Source organism: Artemia franciscana, chromosome 20, assembly GCF_032884065.1.
Source record: "Artemia franciscana chromosome 20, ASM3288406v1, whole genome shotgun sequence".
NCBI lineage: Eukaryota > Metazoa > Arthropoda > Branchiopoda > Anostraca > Artemiidae > Artemia > Artemia franciscana.
Window position 1 is genome coordinate 22389534 of NC_088882.1, and position 20690 is coordinate 22410223.

Here is a 20690-nt window from a genome sequence, read left to right on the forward strand (position 1 = left end):
CCGAAGATTGTCCTTTTTGGCCAACCGTCTGGGGCTACACGGAAAGCAGGTCGTCCTTGTCTGGGTTGGGAGGATGTCATAAATAAAGATTTAAAAAAAAATGGGAACTTCCTGGGAGGGTGTAAAGAGAGAGGCTGTAAATAGATTAGGTTGGAGGAGGAGCGTGCGTAGCTGTGTTGGCCTCAGGTGGCTTGGAGCTGCAGTGAGTTATTAGAAGTAGTAGTAGCAGTATCCATTAAAAAAAATATATAACATTGACGTCACTTATCCTCGGTAATCTTTTTTATTGGGGGTTAGCAAGTGTAAGCCCGCGGAAAAGTAGTCCTGAGCGTTCAAGGGGCCGACTAGTTCTCTGACGTCATATGCAAATGTCAACGATGTCTGGCTAGAACAAATTGTTGGTGAACATTAATTATGAACAATATCGCAAGAAAAGGCCATAATTTGGTCTTCCTTAGGGATTTTAGGTAATTTATCCTTACATATTTCGCGTTACTTTCAAACGTCCGGAAACGTGGTTTTGTGTATATAATGGAGGAGACAAGACAATCTAAAGGTAATAAGCTGACTGTATTAAAATTGAATCTTATCTATTTTCAGGCATTGAAACTGTTCATCCCGACTAAAACTCCTTTTTCCTGCTACCATAGGCGAAGGTTAGAAGTAGCCTGAGTAAATTTGTTGTCTGCTGTTTTGACTGCTTTTAAATTATGACACTTGATCCTAAATTACCTAGACCTAGTTTGCACTTCAGATTGAAACTAAGGTCTAAGTCAGAGTAAAAAGATTCTTTTTACTCTGTGACACTTTTACTCTGTAGTTTAAAGTTTTTCACTTACACAGGAATTAGTGACATGTTCTAAGAGAGGTGGGCTGGTGAAGTGAAATTTTGGCCAAGCCCTTCTGAGTGAAAATGACCAAATGGTAAAATTCTAGTTGATTGATTTTTGCAGGTCTATTCTGAAAATTAGTTCTATGCAGAGCTATTCTGAAAATTAATTCTGAAAAATTAGAAAAAATGAGGCATTTTTAACTTACCAATGGGTGATCAGATCTCAATGAAACTTATGAGTCAATGAACTCAGATCTCAATATTTAGAAGGATATTGTGTCTTAGAGGTCTTATTTTTAATCCTGATCAGACCTGGTGACATTGGGGGGGAGGAAGTTTGGAGGAGGTAACCTAAAATCTTGAAAAACACTTAGAGTAGAGGGATCAGGATGAAACTTGGTGGGAAAAATAAGCACAAGTCCTAGATACATGATTGACATAACCGGAACACAATTGAGCAGAAGATCTATTTTGCAAGGTTTCACTTTTATAACACACATAAAGAAGTGGAGGTGGGTACTTCAAAATACCTTCCCAGGACATACTTTAGTCTGTAGACTCATCCCTGAAAGTTTCAGTTCCCTAACCTAAACCCTTTCTGAGATAGCAAGAAGTCAATTAACTAGAATTTTACCAAATGAAACTTTTAGGGATGAGTCTAAGGCTAAAGTAGGCTATGTTCAGAGATGGTATTTTGAAGTACCCACCTCCACTCCTTCTCTCTCCTTGTCTTCTTTAAACACAGGTGGAGTGCTCCACTACTTTTCTCTTCACAGAAAGAAAATTGATAAAATTCTATACACGTTTACGTTTTGCTATCTTGAACAGTGGTAAGGTTATAAAAAAAAAACTTTCAGTAGTGAATCCAGGGCCAAAAACAAACTCCGCAAAGGTATTACCAAGCTACTATGTTAACCCTCTTCTGATTTCTATGTATTAGAATTTTGATTACTTAACAGGTTAACAGAAAAAATAACACTGTATCTTAATTTTCAGTTTCTTTTTCTCTGGTTTTAATTTTGAACATGCAATTCCTTTTACGTGATTATAATTTTAAGTGTTTTGTGTTTTTGTTTGATCAAATTTAATTGCAGATTTTGGAAATCTTATAAATTGGGACTGAGCAAAGTTGTGAAGGTGAAAATAATTCTCTTGCATTTCATTTAAGCAGAAGATCTATTTTGCAAGGTTTCACTTTTATAAAACAGATATTTTTAAAGGTCGTCGAAGGTCAGTGCCTCTTAAGGGAGAAAGAGTGGAGGCAGGTTCTTCAAAACATCTTCTCATGACATACTTTTATCTGCAGATCCTTCCCTGAAAGTTTCATTTTCCTAACCTAACCACTTTCCAAGATAGTAAAAAGTACCTTGTCTTGAATTTTACCATATTGACATATGCCCAGTGACTGCCCACTGTCACTGGGCCATTTACTGCCCAGTGACATGCTTTCCATTATATAGACACACATATATTAATCCTAATTGTGGGAAATTAGTGGTGACAATCCTAACTATAATTTGAAGGTTTAGCATTCTACTCTTTAATGAGTCTCCACCTTTCCCTGGGTATATTTTAAGCCTACAATTCATTTCTAACGGCCTCATTTAAATCAACTACTTCTCAAGGTAGGAGGGGCCCATCAAATAACACTTTACTCGTGCCCTGTAAGCAAAGCTTAAGCCTTTAATAGCCTAATGAAATCTTTTTAGCATTTCAATCAATTGAAAACACACAATTTGAATAAATTATTGCAAGAGGGTACATCCTTCCATAGCCTGGTAAGCCTTTTTGTGTCTACCTTAATTACCCGAAGCAAGGTGTAGGCCTACCAGAGATTACTGGTCCTTTTACTTGCTTGCATGCAAATTTAATTGATTGCAAACTTAATACATTTGCATGCTGAATCTATTGTTCGGCCAATTATGCAATGTCCTATTTTCATTTTTGAGCAGAAACTTGAGTCATTTCTTAAAACAGGGTAATTTAAAATTAGCCTATAGGCTAATCAACCAGGTACCCTTAACTCTCACTGCAAGTCAAGGGCCAATCGCTTTCTTGTCTTATACCCAATACTTCTCGTAATGAAAAGTATCTTCAAACTTTCACATTTTAATTGGAGGCGGCCATTTTCATAGTGTAAAACTTCTAGCTCATGTTTGTCTATTTTATTCTCTAAAATCTACACACGCTGATTCCAAAGTGAGCTAATGTATTATTTTTTTTGTTTAGACCAAGGTACTTCGTATCAGATGATTTATCGTCGAAACTTTTAAAAGGACTCATCCAATGGGAAATTGAATGGGCTAGAGCCCTTTTTAACAGTCGAAAGTGATTGGTGGGCAACTGACCCCCCTCCCACGCCCACCGTTTCCCCAAACACATTCAATCAAAATTTTGAGATAGCCATTTTGTTCAAGAAAGTTCAAAAAATTTGGAAATTATGTCTTTAAGGATGACAAACCCTTCCCCCTCTATAGCTCTCAGGGCAAGGGTTTTAAGCTATGCCCTGGGGGTATTTCAGGTTTATATAGAAATGGTGATTGTATAAACTTCTGAGGAGGCATATTGGATGCTAATCGGACGTTTCAGTGCCCCTTTGCAAGGTGCAGAGTGATTAGAATGCGGATAAACCTCCCTCCCCACTCACCTCGTATTTTCCTGAAATACATCTGATAGAAATTTTGAGATGACCATTTGTTGTCGTAGAAACTTCGTAAAAAGCTCATTCGATTGAAAATTGGAAGTGCTAGTGCCCTTTTTGACAGACAAATTGGCTGGAGGGCAACTATCCCTCTTTCCACGCCCACCATTGCCTCAAACACATCCAATCAAAATTTTGAGATTACCATTTTGTTCAAAAAGATCCAGAAATTTAGTCTTTGAGAATGGCAACCCTCCTAGAGCCGTTCAGCGTAATTGAAAGGTCCAGAAATTTAGTCTTTTAGGATGACAACCCCTCAAAGCCCTCAGGGTAAGGGTTATAATTTTTGCCCTGGGGCATAAAAGGTATATATATTATGTAAAGAATGATTGTAGAAAACTTTGAATTTGCTCGTTCGATTGGAAATAACATGTTCTAGTGCCCTTTTTAAGATTTAGAGCGATCAGAGGGTAAACTCCCCCTCCCCACACCCACAAACCTCCTATTTTCCTGAAATGCATCTCATAGAAATTTCGAGATGGCCATTTGTTGTTGTAGAAACTTTGAAAAGAGCTCATTCGATTGGAAATCGGAAGGAATAGTGCTCTTTTTAATAGTCAAAAGTGACTGGAGAGCAACTAACCCATCCCCTATGCCAACCATTTTCCCAAACACATCCAATCAAAATTTTGAGATATCCATTTTGTTCAACATAGTTGAAAGATCCAGAAATTATGTCTTGGAAGATAACAACCCTCCCTCCCCACATTTTTCAGGGCAAGGGTTGTAATTTGTGCCCTGGGGGCATATAAGGTGTATATAGAAACCGGGATTGCACAAACTTGGGAGAGAGCTCATTGGATTTGTATTCAGAACTTCTAGTTGTATTTTTAAGATTCAGAGTGTTTGGAGGGTGGATACTCCACCACACCTCATATTTTCCTGAAATGCATCTGATAGAAATTTTTGGATGGCCGTTTGTTGTGTTAGAAACTTCGAAAAGAGCTCAATTGACTGGAAGTTCAAAGGGCTAGTGCCCTTTTTAATAGTTGAAAGTGATTGGAGGGCAATTGGCCCCCCTCTCACGCCCACCATTTCCCCAAGGACACCCAATCAAAATTCTAGATAGCCATTTTGGTATACATAATTAAAAGGTCTGGAAATTGTGTCTTTGATGATGTCGATCCCTCCAGGGCCCTCAGGACAAGGTTTGTAATTTACGCCCTATAGGCATATAAGGTAAATATAGAAAGTGCGATGATATAAATTTCGGAGGGGGCTCATTGGATTGGTAATCAGAAGTTCTAGTGACCTTTTAAGATTGAAAGTAATCAGAGGATCGATATTCCTCCCCCCTTGTATTTTCCCGAAATCACCGGATATAAATTTTAAGATGGCCGTTTGTTTTTGAAGAAACTTCGAAAATAGCTCAAAGTGATTGAAGAGCAACGAACCCCCGTCCCACACCCACCGTTTCCCCAAGAACATCCAATAAAAGCCATTGAGATAGCCATTTTGTTCAACTTAGTTGAAAGGTTCGGAAATTATGTCTTCGAGGATACCCCCCCCTAGAGTCCTCAGGGCAAGAGTTGTAAGCAATGCCCTGGGGGGATATAAATTATATATAGAAAGAACGATCGTATAAACTTTGAATGGGGCAAATTGGATTTGTAATAAGATGTTCTAGTGCCCTTTTTAAGATTCAGAGTGATCGGAGGGTGGATAGCCCCCCCCCCACACTTCGTATTTTCTGTAAATGCATCTGATAGAAATTTTGATATGGCCTTTTGTCGTCATAGAAACTTTGAGAACAGCTCATTCGACAGGAAATTAAGGGGTCAATGCCCTTTTTAATAGTTGGGAGTGATTGGAGGGCAACTAACCCACGCTCACCATTTCCCCAAATACACCCAATCATGTTTTTGAGATCTTGTTCAACGTAATCAAAAAGTCCATAAATTATGTCTTTGAGGATCACAATCCCTCCAGAGCCATGAGGGCAAGGGTTGTAATCAATGCCCTGGGGGCATATTAGGTATATATAGAAAATGTGCTCGCATAAACTTCGGAGGGGGCTCATTTGATTGGTAATTAGAAATTCTAGTGTCCTTTTTAAGATTTAAAGTAATCAGAGGATGGATACACCCCCTCCCACACATCGTATTTTCCCGAAATTCACCGGATAGAAATTTTGAGATGGCCGTTTGTTTTCGAAGAAACTTCGAAAACAGTTCATTTGATTTGAAATTGAACGGTCAGTGCTCTTTTTAACAGTCGAAAGTGATTGAAGGGCAACTAACACCCCTCCAACTGCCATTATTTCCCCAAGAACATCGAATAAAAAATTCTGAGATAGCCCTTTTGTTCAACACAATTGAAAGGTTCGGAAATTAGGCCTTTGAGGCTGACCCCACCCCTGAGTCCTCGGGGCAAGAGTTATAAGGAATGCTCTGGGGGCACATTAGATTTGTAATCTGATGTTTTAGTGCCCTTTTTAAGATTCAAAGTGATCGGATGGTTGATTACCCGCCCCCACCCCACATCTCGTATTTTCCCGAAATGCGTCTGATAGAAATTTTTAGGTGTCCATTTGTTGTCATAGAAACCTTGAAAGCAGCTCATTTGACTGGAAATTGAAAGGATCAGTGCCCTTTTTAGTAGTCGATAGTGATTGGATGGCAACTAGTCCCCCTCCCATGCCCCCATTTCCCCAAACACATCCAATTTAAATTTTGGGTTATCCATTTTGTCGAACGTAGTTAAAAGTACCAGAAATTATGTCTTTGAGGATGACCCCTCCCACATCCCTCAGGGCAAGGTAAATTATAACCTACGTTTATATAAGGTTATAGATAAAAATGATGATCATATAAACTTCGGAGGCGGCTCCTCGGATTGGTAATCAGAAGTTTTAGTGCCATTTTTAGATTCAGAGTTGTCAGAGGGTGGATATCCCGCATTTTACCGAAATGCATCTGATAGAAATTTTGAGATGGCCATTTATTGTCTCAGGAACTTGGAAAAAGGCTCATTCGATTGACAATTAAAAGGGCTAGTGCCCTTTCTATTAGTCAAAAATGGTTGGAGGGTAGTAAGCCCAATAGCTATTTTGTTCAGTGTATTTGAAAGGTCTAGAAATTATGTCTTCGACATCCCCCATATCTTCTCAAGACCAGAACATAATTTGTGCTTTACTGAAAAAAAAGTGGCTGTGGATTGTCAGTTTAGCATACGTACTGATATGTATATGTTCCTTAAACTTTTAGTTATTTATAATTTATTAAAGTTAAAAAAGTTCAAATATTTTAACGTACTTTGTTTGTTAAAATGGTACAATAAATAACCGATATAAACTCAAAACAAGCAAAACTTAATATGAGTAGGGCTGACGAGCCCCATGCCTTCTCAGGACCGGAACATAATTTGTACTTTACTGAGGAAAAAATACATTTAAAGTGTTTTCACTTTGTTTTTACTTGTTTAAAATGTTTTTGCTAGATATACGAAGGGGGAACTCCTCCCCCTTGCACTCCAGTTACAGCGCAATTTCTCTGGTACCAGTGTCTTGAATTAAAATCAAGTAGTTGTGGGCATCAAGTCATGGCGAATTGTAGAAAAAGCCAAGACAGGTAGTCCGACTAAGTGAGAGGCGAATCTGGCATAAACCCTTATTAGGATTGTATTAAAATGATGTCAGTTCATTTGTTAATAGATGAGTCTATCTATCATCCGTCCATGCGTCATTCCTAGGATTCCAAGAGGCCGGAGGGCAAGTAGCCCTTCTCTCAAGTCCATTCTTTTTCCAAGTGTCTACAGTCCAAAGTTTGAGACAGTCATTTTGTTTAGCATAGTAGAATGGCCTAGCAACTACGTCCTTAGGGATATTAGGCATATCAACCCCCTCAATTATGCTTTAAAACTGTATGTTGCTTAGAGTAAATCAAAAGGCATTGTGTTTATGATTGTCAATAAGACACCTCAGCAATATATCGAAAACGACTGAGGGTATTAATTTGAAACTTTTGGAAATACTATTATTAGTACTTCTGCTCTTAAAATTTAAATAAATAGAGTGTTAGTGAATTCAGGTTGTCAAAAAGCATAGATAGAATCTTTTGAGAATGATTTTAATTTTTATTAACCAGGTCAACTTCAGAAGCTATAAATTTGAATTTAAAAATACTGTTTGTGTCAGGATTAAAAAATGTTGAAAAAGTTTTTCCAACATACAAATTGCAATCCATACTATGGATTGTTATAAAAGAAAACTGAAATAATATACATTATTATTTTTTCCATTAAAGAGAAAATGTCAATAAAAACGAACAGAAATTAATTTAAAAACTTTTCCATAGGACAAATTTTTGAAAGTAAGTAAAGAGCTTCATTAAGCCAAGAATGAGCAAAAACAAAGTGAAATAATCTTCCAAGCGTAAAACTACCACAAATCACTGTCAATAAATAAATGAAGCTCAAAACGAACAGAAATTACAATAAATAGTCGAGTCAAACTTAAAACGAGCAAAAACTGACATGAGTAGGACTGATAACACCTATGCCCTCTTAAGACCAGAACACAATTTGTGTTTCACTGAAAACAAAATACGTTTGAAATGTTTTCACCTTTTTTACTTTCATAAATGAAAAATTATCAAAACCTTAAGGAAGAAATGCCAGTATATGTCAGTTAAACTGACGATCCACGGCCATTTGTCAGTTGTTGTTTTTTTTTAGTAAAGCGCAATTGTATTCTGGTTTTAAGAAGACATAGGGGTTATCAAGCAAAGCTTCTTGGGCTTAGTAACCACTTTAGTTTTGTAATAGTTTTTTCTTTTAGTATCAATAAATTGATTGATTGATTGATTGATCAGCCCTACTCACGTTATGTACTCAAATATGTTCATTCAAATATATTCATGCTATGTATTTTAATTTCTGTTCGTTTTTAGTTTTATTTATTTATTGATAGTGATTTGCGGTAGTTTTAATCTTGGGATATTATTTGACTTTATTTTTGCTTATTCTTGGCTTAATGGAGTTCTTAGTTTTTTTGAAAACTCATCTCGTGGAAAATGTTTTTTTTAATTTATCACTGTAAAAGCAAGATTAAGCACACAAAAATGACTAAAAATTATCTCTGGAATGCCAAATTGTGTCTCGTCTAATCTCAGTTTGGCAATGATATCTAACAAAAATGAAATACTTCATTTATTTGAAAAATTTGCCTATAAACCCATTTCATCATCCGAGAATAAAGTTACAAGGTTAAGATCATTTGAACTATATAGGAAATATAAGGTTATATATGGCAACATGTAAAAGAAACCTGTGTATTTTACATTAAATGGATTTTTTATTTACTAACTTAGCTGCGGTCTTTCCGGCATTTATTTCATCCCGACTTTCGCTCACATGGTTGACACTTGTTTGGGAACTATTATGTAACACATTACTGTTGGAAATTTTGACCTCCCCCTTAATCAAGCTATTGTAAATTGGATTCAATCTGTGTTTCCCTTCACCTATATTAATGCTAATATCCCCATAGATATTTCTCTTTTAGTTTGTATAATTTCTTAGAAACTTTGCTGAAGTCCAACGGACTGTTGCAAAGTCCAACAGAAGTTGCAAAAGTGTTTTGGACTTTTGTAAAGTTTCCGAGAAATTATATAAATTAAAAAAGATGTTTACGGGTGTATTATTATCAATGGAGATGAAGAGAATATAGATTAAATCTAATTTATAATAACTTTATTAAGGTGAGAGTTCCAAATTTCAAACAGTATTTTGTTATATTATAGCTTCCAAATAAGTTTCAACCTTGTGAGCGAAAGTCGGGATGAGGTCAATGATGGAAAGAGTCAACAAATTGCAGCTATGTTAGCAAATAAACAAATCTATTTAGTGTGTAATGCATAAGCTTCTTTGGCGTGTTGCCATAGATTCTTTCAGCTTCAGACTCTTTGAGTGTGTTTTTTTTTGTATCAAGCATTTGGTATAATCAATTGCATTTGCTGACCAACGATGAATTCCGCGCTTCCTAAACGGATTTTTGCAGGATTTTTGGTGAGAATCTGCTCATAAATGTGGGGGGAAAGCCGGGTTGTGGTTGACTTGATAATGTTTCTGTCTTATATTTGGTATCACCATAATAAACCAATTCTTTTGATACATTGATTTTTAGCGTTTTGTTTACTATTGAGCTGTGTCACTCCTTACTTACAGTTCATTACCATAAAATGTTTGAAAAGTTCAATTGGGTTTTTCCAAGTTAAAATATTCATCTTAAGATTATTTTATTAAATCCTAGAAAAAGGGCAAAGAAACTTAGCAAACATATTTTTTATGTGAAAGATTAATGAAACCTGAAAAAAAGTTATAAAGGAGAAAATGATAAAATTTAAGGCAGAACATTAATATTATCAGTATCCTGAATAAAATAAGATTAAATAATATTTTTTTATTGGTTTTACAAACTGCAGGGCCACAATTCAAGCAAAAAGGCTCCAAACCAATTTTATTACACGGTCATCCATCCAGTTTTATGTTTAGATTAAAAAACGACCATGTCTGGAAATAGGTTTGTGGTTACCAGCAAAGCTACACTGTACCCTGTGGGATTATTGAAAGGATCATTTTTTATTGTTAAGAAAACCAACGATTTAAAAACTACACCATTCCTCAAAACTGATCGAAATTTCATCTAATTATTAATAATAATTATGTCCCTCTAAAAAATTCAAAGTACTTGCGAAAATTCCTAGACTGGCAAAAGTTAGGCTCTGCTTTGTGTCAATAGATGCATCGAAACGAGATAAAAATGCTGCCATAAATTAAGCATGAGGAAGAAAAAGATGAAAACCTGTCATTCCAAAGAAAAATGAGTGAAGTATAAGTAGATTCCTTAATGTTTTAGAGGGTAACTGGTTTAATCTCCATGACGAGGGGGCTGAGGGTAAAATATGGTGGGATTGCAATCAAAGTATAAGCAATACAGAACACAGACATAATGTAAGCAAGCCATAGTAAGCAAGTATTCATTCCTATAAATAGTACATTTTCTTTCCTTTTTAAAATAGATTGTTTATCATAGGTTTAGTCTTGACTGTAACTTTAATTGTCAGCCACTTCTTTTGGCAACAACATTTCCAGGTGGTGGTCAATTTTCACTTCTGAAGGCAGGAGAGCTGCGGTAATTTTCTGGTTCATGGCAGATAGTTATTTAGTATTGCAGACCTGAGAAGAGTACGTGTCGTCTTTTTGGGGCAAATCTGTTGAGTGAGGCTGTGAACTAGCCTTGTTTTCAGGTCGCCCACCTCTAACATGGAGTTTGACACAGAACATACAGATTATTGTTGAGTGTCATTTCAGCATGGGTGAATGTCTTCTCAGAACCATGGCAATGTCATGTTCAACCATGGTATTCTGGTATGTTACAGTTTTGAGGAACCCTTGTGCAACCTGCTTGGAACCTGTAAGATGAAAAGCATTCAAATTTTGTTGAGTTAAACATGGAGAACCTGAAAATGATTTTGTCAAAACTGCTCGAAACACACCTTAAACCTTGTGCTTGAAAACACAACTGTAAATGCCAAAGCATTGCTGGTGTCTGAACCAGAGTTAAAACTATCATTATCACAGTCACAACTTTCAGGTGCTTCCGTCAGTACACTCTGTTTGCTTTTGTCTGTATACAATTGTGGTGCATCAATTTTTTGAAGGACTGTTGTAGGTTGCCAAGATTTATTTTTGGACTGTTTTCAAACTTTTTGGCCTGTCTGAAGTAGACTCTGGATTTTAGCGTGTTGGTCATAGTAGTGTTTTTGTCCCTTGCTTTCTTTATCTCTTGAGGAAATGAACTCCTGCATAAGTACAACCTTTGGAGATAGGTGATCAATGGTGCAGGGTACTAAGGATCTTAAGTTTCTACTCATCAACGGCTGTTTGGAGAAGCTATACCATTGACTGGTGTATTCCTGTACTCAAAGAGAGCTAGATCAGGGTACGTTTTCAATATCTTTGTTTTCACAATCATGGCCCTAGCTATACTACCTGTTTTTTCAGCTAGCCCAATAGATTAGGAACGGTTTGAACTACCATAGAGGTTTTGTGTTGTATTCACTACTTCCTCACAAAATCCCGGAACATTTCTGAACATTATGAGATTTGTGCAAGTAATTGTTCCGAACCCATAAACGTAAAAAAATTGACTAATAAATTGACATCTTCTATACCAAGGTGTGAAGCATGGATCTTTTCAGTATTATAGTTTGTATGTTATATGGAATGACAAGCTGGTAATGTTTTATGGTGACATCGTCAACAACACTAATTTCGCTTTCCTGAATGTGGCTATCAAACAAGTAACCATTGGTTTTTCCCCATGTCGGCCCTCTTCTGTCATTTTTTGTGGGACCTTCAGCTTTGGATCTTTGAGTGTTTTTACTCCTGTTCAGATAGACTTTCTTGGCTAATTAGCAGTAGAATTTAAAAAAAAAAATTGTACGTAGTCCTCAATTTTCTTTGGAGAAATGGTTCTTCAGTTTCTAAGCTGAGTTTCAGTGCCAGGCCAGTATGTTATGCTAACGTAACAGGGCTGTAGATGTAACATCATCCTTTGAAGTGTTCTGGATGGCTTACTTATTGGCCAACTGAGAGTCATCTTCAGTGGCTTATGGTCACTGATGACTCAGGAATGGTGGCCAAAGAGCTATTGGTGAAAATGATAAAACTCAAAGACATTTGCACATAAACCATTTCTGTTTTTTGACTATCTCTTTAAATGCAAAACAGAAAATTATGAAGCAAATAAAACAATTATTTTCACTTGAAGGAGAACATCTCTAAGTTCTGATCTGGAAGCATCAACTTGGATCTCTACCTGACTCTTTGTAGGATCAAACAAAGCAATTGTCTCTGAGATTGACTTTTTGATTTTTGTGAGGATGGCTTTGTGTTAATTTGGCCATTTGAATTAATACTACTTAGCTAAGGTCCTAAAAGGTAGTGACCCAATGATATTTAAAATGTGTAGTACATTGACAGATATCATAATGGTGAAACAAGACTGTTAACAATCTCTGTATCATTCGTTTTTCAAAAAAATGCATGCAGTCAATAAAAACACTTTGACTCCTACTGTTCCAGTTGTTCAGGCTAGGATACAAGGTACTAATCTAATCTCAATCCTAGCAAAGTCATTCTACTTAAAGGGATTATTAATCAATGTACTTCTTTAAAGTTTTTTACACCATTTTCCTTTTTACGCGTTTTCAAATGCTCGTGAGAGATTGGACATTATGAATGAGACAGATTAGCCCCATAACAGAATTGCATTGACGCTAATGATCCAGGTTCAGGTTCATTCATTTCACTTTTAATTCTAATTGAATAGTTTACTTGTAAACCCTAACCTTAATAATAGACTAAATTTCTTTAACACCTTAAAAAAATTGAGAAATTCATAAAACTTGTTGTATTTTTAAAGCAGTTGCTGTAAGTTTGTAACCCTAGAAAAGCTGGGCTACACAGGACAGTGAATTTTTTGACTAGGAGATATTATTGAATTTGTAGAATTCGGAAATGAATGTATTGATTGTCTGACAGGTCTTTAGTTCACAAATTTAAAATGCTTGGAAAGCGGAGGGCTGTTTCATTTCTTGGGAAACATGGGGTAAAATGAAGACGTCAAACTTAAAAAAAAGAGCTCTCACAATTATTGCTCGTCTTTAGCAACCGGTGCCATAAAATCTTTGTTGAATAAGGGAAGGGGGTGGTCAATGAGCCGAGACATGCAAGAACGGCCCCATAGTAGTATAGTAACCGCGGGTTCTAGGTCACGTCATTAGTTAATCCATTTGTTGAATAAATCTTTGTTGAATAAGGGAAGGGGATGGTCAATGAGCCGAGACATGCAAGAACGGCCCCATAGTAGTATAGTAACCGCGGGTTCTAGGTCACGTCATTAGTTAATCCATTTTACGCCATTACCAGTAAAATTCACATCATTTTAAATGAAAATTTTCGATATTTTTACTATTTCTTATTATGAGCATTAAAATGAAAACAGGTCTTTTGAAATAGGAATTTGATACATATTTTACTTATATTCAATGTTTTGTATATATTACTGATAAAATGTAATACTTTAGTATTTTTAATATTTAGTGGATAGGTCCATATGTCTAAATAATTATTACTATCTTTACCTTTTCTTTCAGTAACTTTTAAAATTATACCTTTATCTAATTGTTCAAGTTTCTTTTCCAAGTCGATTGCTTTAGAATCAAATCGTTTTGGTGTAAAGATATCAACTGGTTCAACTTTAAGATTAATAGTAATAACAATTTTATTACCATATTGAGTTGTTACACATTTCATAGCTTTAATTATGTATTCAATACCAATATCTCAGTCTTCTTTTTTAACCGTTCGATTGTGTTTTTTCTTAATTTTAATTTCTCTTAAAAGTTTCTCCATTTACTAGGTGAGGATTTTATTAGATAAATTTTCTGAATCAGGAATAACTAATAGATTAAAATGTAATTTATGGTCAATGACATCCATGTTTACTTTTCTTTCTGAAATGTTTCAGTTAATGTTGTATATATTATCAGTCTTATCATCTAACAAAAGTTTAATTTTTATATCAACAGTTGATCCAGATGCATAAATATTAGGTCTATATTTTGAAACGTCAAAACTAAACAATGAATATACTGTTTTAAAATCATTACAGTAAGCAATGGTTCAATTATTAACATTTCGATTTCTGTTTCCTAAATGTTAAAAATCTTTGATAAGCATCAGAATAATCCTCATTGTTCTTACTAAAATTTCGTTTTAAATCTTGTTGATATTTATTTCCATTCACTCTCAATTCAATTCTATTCATATTCATATGCTTAAATATCATATTATTTTGTGAAGTATTATCATCTTTTTCTGTTCTCTTTCATACTTTAACAATTTTAGTTCTATTATATCTTTCAGGAACTACTCTAGATGTCAATTCTTTGTCAGTTTTATTATCATTTTTATAAGTATTACGTGCTTACCATCTTAATTCAAATGAACTCTTTTTAACTAATTTGCCTTCTAGCTCATTTCAAATGAATAAACTAGGATTTAATGTTGACAAGATCCAAGATAAATATATTTTATCTACTTTAAAATTTTTAGAATCTCTTTTTATATTAATATTATTGTTACTATTCATTTTCAACGCAATTTTTGTGTAACACGCGATTAATGTCCTGACAAAATCCCAATAATCTCTATAATGGTAAGTACATACTAACTACATGACTTTTTATGTTTTTAATTGACCGCTATTAAATTCATCATTTTTCTTTGTTTTAATTGTTGGATTTTCACCTGCTTTTGCAGCAGCTCTAAAAGTACTTACAAACTGGTTTTTTTGTGTAAATGAACCAGTTGTTCGCGTTTTATCTTTATACCAAAACACATTTTTGGCTGCACTTCTATAATAATCATCAGAAAATTCTAATAGATTTTTAACGGCTGTTGATATACCAACATAATCAATAGATTATATTGTTTTACCATTAATGATATTTTCAGCATTTCTAAACAAATCAAACCCATAAAAATTAGATAGTTATAAAACATTTATATTTGTTTCTCTAATTTCTGTAAGTTTGAATCATCAACATTAGGTTTTCAAATATTTGCCAATAAGGAGCAACAACTTCTATAATTTTTATTTAGATAGAGAAAGACTATTAAAAAACATTTCATTCTAAAATTTTTAACCCCTTGCGTGTAATCAACGTATTTAATTGATCTGGACATCTTCTATCTATGTACCTTTTATTGTTTCCCTTAGCTTCTTTCATCATTTTTTTATGGGACTTGGTATTAACCAAGTGACATATAGCAATCGCCAATTCTGTCGGTCTGTCTGTCTGTCTGCCTGTCGGTCCCGGTTTTACTACTTTAGGCACTTCCAGGTAAACTAGGACGATGAAATTTGGCAGGCGTATCAGGGATGGGACCAGCTTACATTAGAAATAGTCGTTTTCCCAATTTCACCATCTGGGGGGAGTGGAGGCTGGTTAATTCGGAAGAAATAGAAAAAATGAAGTATTTTTAACTTATGAATGGGTGATGGGATCTTTATGAAATTTGATGTTTGGAATGATATTGTGTCTTAGAGCTCTTATTTTAAATCCCGACCGGATCTGATGACATTGGGAGGAGTTGGAGGGGGTAGAAACCTAAAATCTTGGAAAACACTTAGAGTGGATGGATCGGGATGAAACTTGAGGGGAAAAATAAGCATAAGTCCCAGATACATGATTGACATAATCGGAACGTATCCGCTTTTTAACTTACAACCCGACCGGATCTGGTGACATTGGGGGGGGGAGTTGGGAGGGGGAAACCTAAAACTTGGAAAACACCTAGAGTGGAGGGATCGGGATGAAACTTGGTGGGAAAAATAAACACAAGTGCTAGATACATGATTGACATAAATGGAACGGATCCGCTCTCTTTGGGATAATTGGGGGAGGGGCTTATTTCTGAAAAATTAGAAAAAAATTAGGTATTTTTAACTTACGAACAGGTGATCGGATCTCAATGAAATTTGATATTTAGAAGGATATCTTGGCTCAGAGCTCTTATTTAAAACCCGACCAGATCTAGTGACATTGGGGGGGGGAGTTGGGAGGGGGAAACCTAAAACTTGAAAAACACTTAGAGTGGAGGGAGATACATGATTGACATAACCGGAACGGATCTGCTCTCTTTGGGGTAGTTGGGGGAGGGGTTAATTCTGAAAAATTAGAAAAAATGAGGTATTTTTAACTTACGAACAGGTTATCGGATCTTAATGAAATTTGATATTTAGAAGGATATCGTGTCTCAAAGCTCTTATTTTAAATCCTGACTGGATCTGGTGACGTTGGGGGAAGTTTGGGGTGGGGGAAACCTAAAATCTTGGAAAACACTTAGATTGGAGGGATCGGGATGAAACGTGGTGGGAAAAACAAGCAGAAGTCTTACATACGTGATTTACATAATTGGAACGGATCCGATCTATTGGGGAGGGGTTAATTCTAAAAAATAAGAAAAAATGACGTATTTTTAATTTACGAAGGAGTGATCGGATCTTTATGAAACTTCATATTTAGAAGTACCTCGTAACTCAGATCTTTAATTTTAAATCTCAACCGGATCAAGCGTAATTGGTTGGGGGGGCAGTTGTGGGGGGGCGGAAATCTTAGAAAATACTTAAAGCGGTGAGATCAGGATGAAACTGGATGGGAAGAATAAAAACCTGTCTAAGATACGTGACTGACATAACCGGACCGGATCTGCTCTCTTTGGTGGAATTGGAGGGGGGGGGGTTATTTTGAAAATTTTGGCATTTGTAATTTACGAAAGGTTGACCAGATCTTAATGAAATTTGATATTTAGAAGGATCTTGTGCTTTAAAGTTCTTATTTTAAATTCCGACCAGATCCTGTGACGTCGGGGGGAAGTTGGAGGGGGAAACCGGAATTCTTGGAAAACGTGAAAACTGGGGTATTTTTATCTTACGAATAGATGATTGGATCTTAATGAAATTTGATTTTTAAAAAGAATTCATGTCGCAGAGCTCTTATTTCAAATCCCTACCAGATCGTTTGACTTTCGGGGGAGTTGGAGGGGGAAATCTTGGAAAAACACTTGGAGTGTAGGAATCGGGATGAAGCTTGGTGGATAGAATAAACAAATGTCCTTGATACGTGAATGACAGAATCGTACTGGATTCGCTCTCTTTGAGGGAGTTGGGGGGAGGGGTTCAGTGATTTGGCGAGTTTGGTGCTTCTGGACGTGCTAGGACGATGAAAATTGATAGGCGTGTCAGGGAGCTGCACAATTTGACTTGATAAACTTGTTTTCCCAGATTTGACCATCTGGGGGGCTAAAGGGAGAGGAAAAATTAGAAAAAATTGGGTATTTATAACTTACGAGTGGGTGATCGGATCTTGATGAATTTTGATATTTAGAAGGATATCGTGACTCAGAGCTCTTATTTTAAATCCTGACCGGCATTAAGCCTCTTATTTTCCTTTTTAAATCAATCTATTGATTCATAGAATTTTGTTAGAGCTCAAACCATATGATATCTTGACTCTTAGCTCTTCTCACCTCATCACAAGTGCCATATGAGCTCTTAGCTCTTGTTTTATTTTTAAATACATCATCTGATTCTTTTCTATTTAAATCGATGAATTCTTTCCCGTATTCAATACTTCTACTTTTTACTAAGTCTAATCGAGGTTTGTTTACATTAGTATACACTGACAAAGCTCCATCTTTTATATTTTTCATTTCATATTTCTTTTATATTTTTATATATTATATTCTTTTATATTTTTTAAACATATATATTTATATTTTTATATATTTGAATAATTACGAGTTAGCTATATTCTTAAAGAAACTACCAATAGCACTACCGTATTGTCTTGTGTAATGCAATTGTTTTCAATTAATCAGCATTTATTATAGTAAAATAATTATTAAACATATTTACACAATGAATTCAAACTAATTTAATAAACATTAAACTTTTTTCAATGGTATCAAGCTTGCTTCAAATCTAAAACATAACCAACATAATCACCATTCACATCGAAAAGTTTACCTAATTGATCTGTAACTGACATTTTCAAAGAATTTGTACACTCTTTTCGATTTATCAAGAGATATTGTCTTTCTTTAGGAATTTCTAAGATCAAACTGCGTGGTTCAGTATTAGGTACAAATATCCGCATTACATCAGACATAAACAAAGAAAAAATAATCAAAAATATAACTATATCTCGGAAATAATCTTTAACGAAAATTACTTGGTAGCCAGAATGGCCAAGTCAAAAATGAATCTACATAAACCTTTTTTATACCGGATTCACTGTATTAGAGTTATCTAAGTTACTGATGTATGAATACATGAAACCAAAATATAATGAGAACATTGGTCTGTGCTACATGGATAGGAATAGTTTTATATATGAAATTCAAATTTAGGATTTTTATGAAGACATTAAAGCTGACCTCCAAAAAAATTCGGTACTTCAGATTGTAAAAAAGATAACCCTTATAACTTCACTGCAGTCAATAAAAAAGTAATAGGTATGATGTAGGATTAATTATCTGGAATAATAATGTCAGAATTTGTAAGTTTAAGATCAAAAGTATACGCGTATTTAAAAGAAGGTGACGATGATACCACAGCAAAGAAAAAAATTGAAAGATATCGAAACAAATATCGCTAGAGATAAAATGACATTACAAAATTTTAAAGATGTATTATTCAGAAAAGTACAAAGCTTATCAGAAACTCAGTATGCTTTAAAGACTGAATATATTGTTTGCAAGTAATGATAAAGACGATATTGTAGAAGTAGACGACTTAGATCCTAATTATATGAGTTTGGTTGGTCCTTGACGATTTTGTAACAGAAAAGGATCTTTAAAATATTGAAGATTTATTTGTGAGAGGTAGAAAACAAGATGCATCAATATTATGCATTTCTCAAAGCTATTTTAATACCCCAAAATTCATAGGATTAAATTGTGATTATTTTGCATTTTTGAAATGTTCTAATTCAAGCGATAGAATCAGGCAAAATCGTGCATCTGACTTAAAAAAGATAAATTTCATAACTATTTTAATCTCACTTCAAAGGGTAATGGCTTTTACTTGTTGATCTGAAAATAAACGAAGAATCTTCAAAAAATAGAAAAAACTTTGACATACAATTACAAAATTATAATATTAATTGACAATTTTATCTGTATGATAAATATATTATACTATTACTTTACAAAATTACTTTTAGTATTACATTTTATATTAAAATTACTATTACTTTACAAAATTTGAAGATTCTTTTAATCTATTTCAAGGGTGAAGTTGTTAGCCAACAAATTCCTAAAAATCAGTATTTAAGTGAGGATATTAAAAGATTATTTGAAACTTACCAACCGCCTGATAAAATTCTGACTCGAGTCGATGGTAAAGGATTATTCGTAAAAAAGTGCTTTAAAAATAGCAAAAGAAGATGTAAATGTGAAAAATGGAAGAATTGAAAATGTTGCAAACCCAGAAAACGGTGAAGATGCAGTTAATCTTTCAACATTAAACGATTTCAAACAAGATATTATTAAAGATTAAATCCTAAACTATCTGAAATTAAGCGAGGATATTAGCAAGTATGCTAAAATTTATCAATCACCTGACAGTATTTTGATTAGAGTTTATGACAAAGAACTATTACTAAAAAATACCTTAAAAGTAACAAAAGAAGGTATTAATGCAAAAAATAGAAGAATTAGAAATGTTGCAAACCCAAAAAATAGTTCAGATGCAGTTAATCTTTCAACTTTATTCGTATACTCGTAGGGCTTTATGCAGTTATTTGATCGTTTAGACAATTTTGAAAATGTTATAATAAATATACTTGAAAAAGATCCCGATGAAGCATTTCAAAAGAGAATGACAGAGGGCTGAACTAAAATAAATAATATTAGATTTTTATCATATAAAATAATTCACTAATAAATGGTAAGTTTTATTCAGTATAAAATTTATCTATCCCCTTTTCAAAAATAAAAGGATGCTTTAAAGCAAAACAGAAATGTCAAACTTGTGCAAGTCACAGCAAAAAAATTATTGAGAACCCTTTCAATTTCTTTTAAACCAAGGCCGAACCAAGGCAAGTGAATCAAATAGGAAAATTTGAGAAAGAAAAAGGATATGATATTGATGTTTCGTACAAACAACTTTTTCAAAGTGGAGGATTTTTTTTGGTTTTTAAAGTCTTTAGCTGTTGCACTCGGAAAAGCTGCTTTAATAAGTTGTGCTGCCGCCTTGGGAACGTGTGCAAGTAAAAATATTGTTTATAAGTTTACTGATAGCTCTTCTGGCGGAGCATTAAAATACCTGGAAAATTAGTTGAACTTTAAGACTTCCTGGTACACAGAAAATCGTTGGAATGGGAAACGATGAAGTTCCTAAAAACGTGGAAGACTTAAAAACTTGTTGAATACGTTAAGGTTCCTAAGAAACGTGGAAGAGCTAAAAGTTTCATCTTCTTATCCAAAAAACGAGAAGCGCATGAAAAAAGAAAAAAACAAATGATACCCTTAACAAATATTGATATTTGAATTGCATCACATTCTTTATTTTAGATGTGTATT

General features: G+C 34.5%; 1 protein-coding gene across 1 annotated transcript in view; it reads left to right on the forward strand.

Annotated features, from left to right (window-relative positions):
* The first annotated feature begins 429 nt into the window (after positions 1-429).
* LOC136039918 (glutamate-rich WD repeat-containing protein 1-like) overlaps positions 430-20690 on the forward strand; it is a 71743-nt gene continuing 51482 nt past the window's right edge. The window contains exon 1 of the mRNA XM_065723908.1: positions 430-556. Within this exon, the coding sequence (XP_065579980.1) occupies positions 532-556 (25 nt within the window). The 5' untranslated portion in view covers positions 430-531. The remainder of the gene's footprint in view (positions 557-20690) is intronic.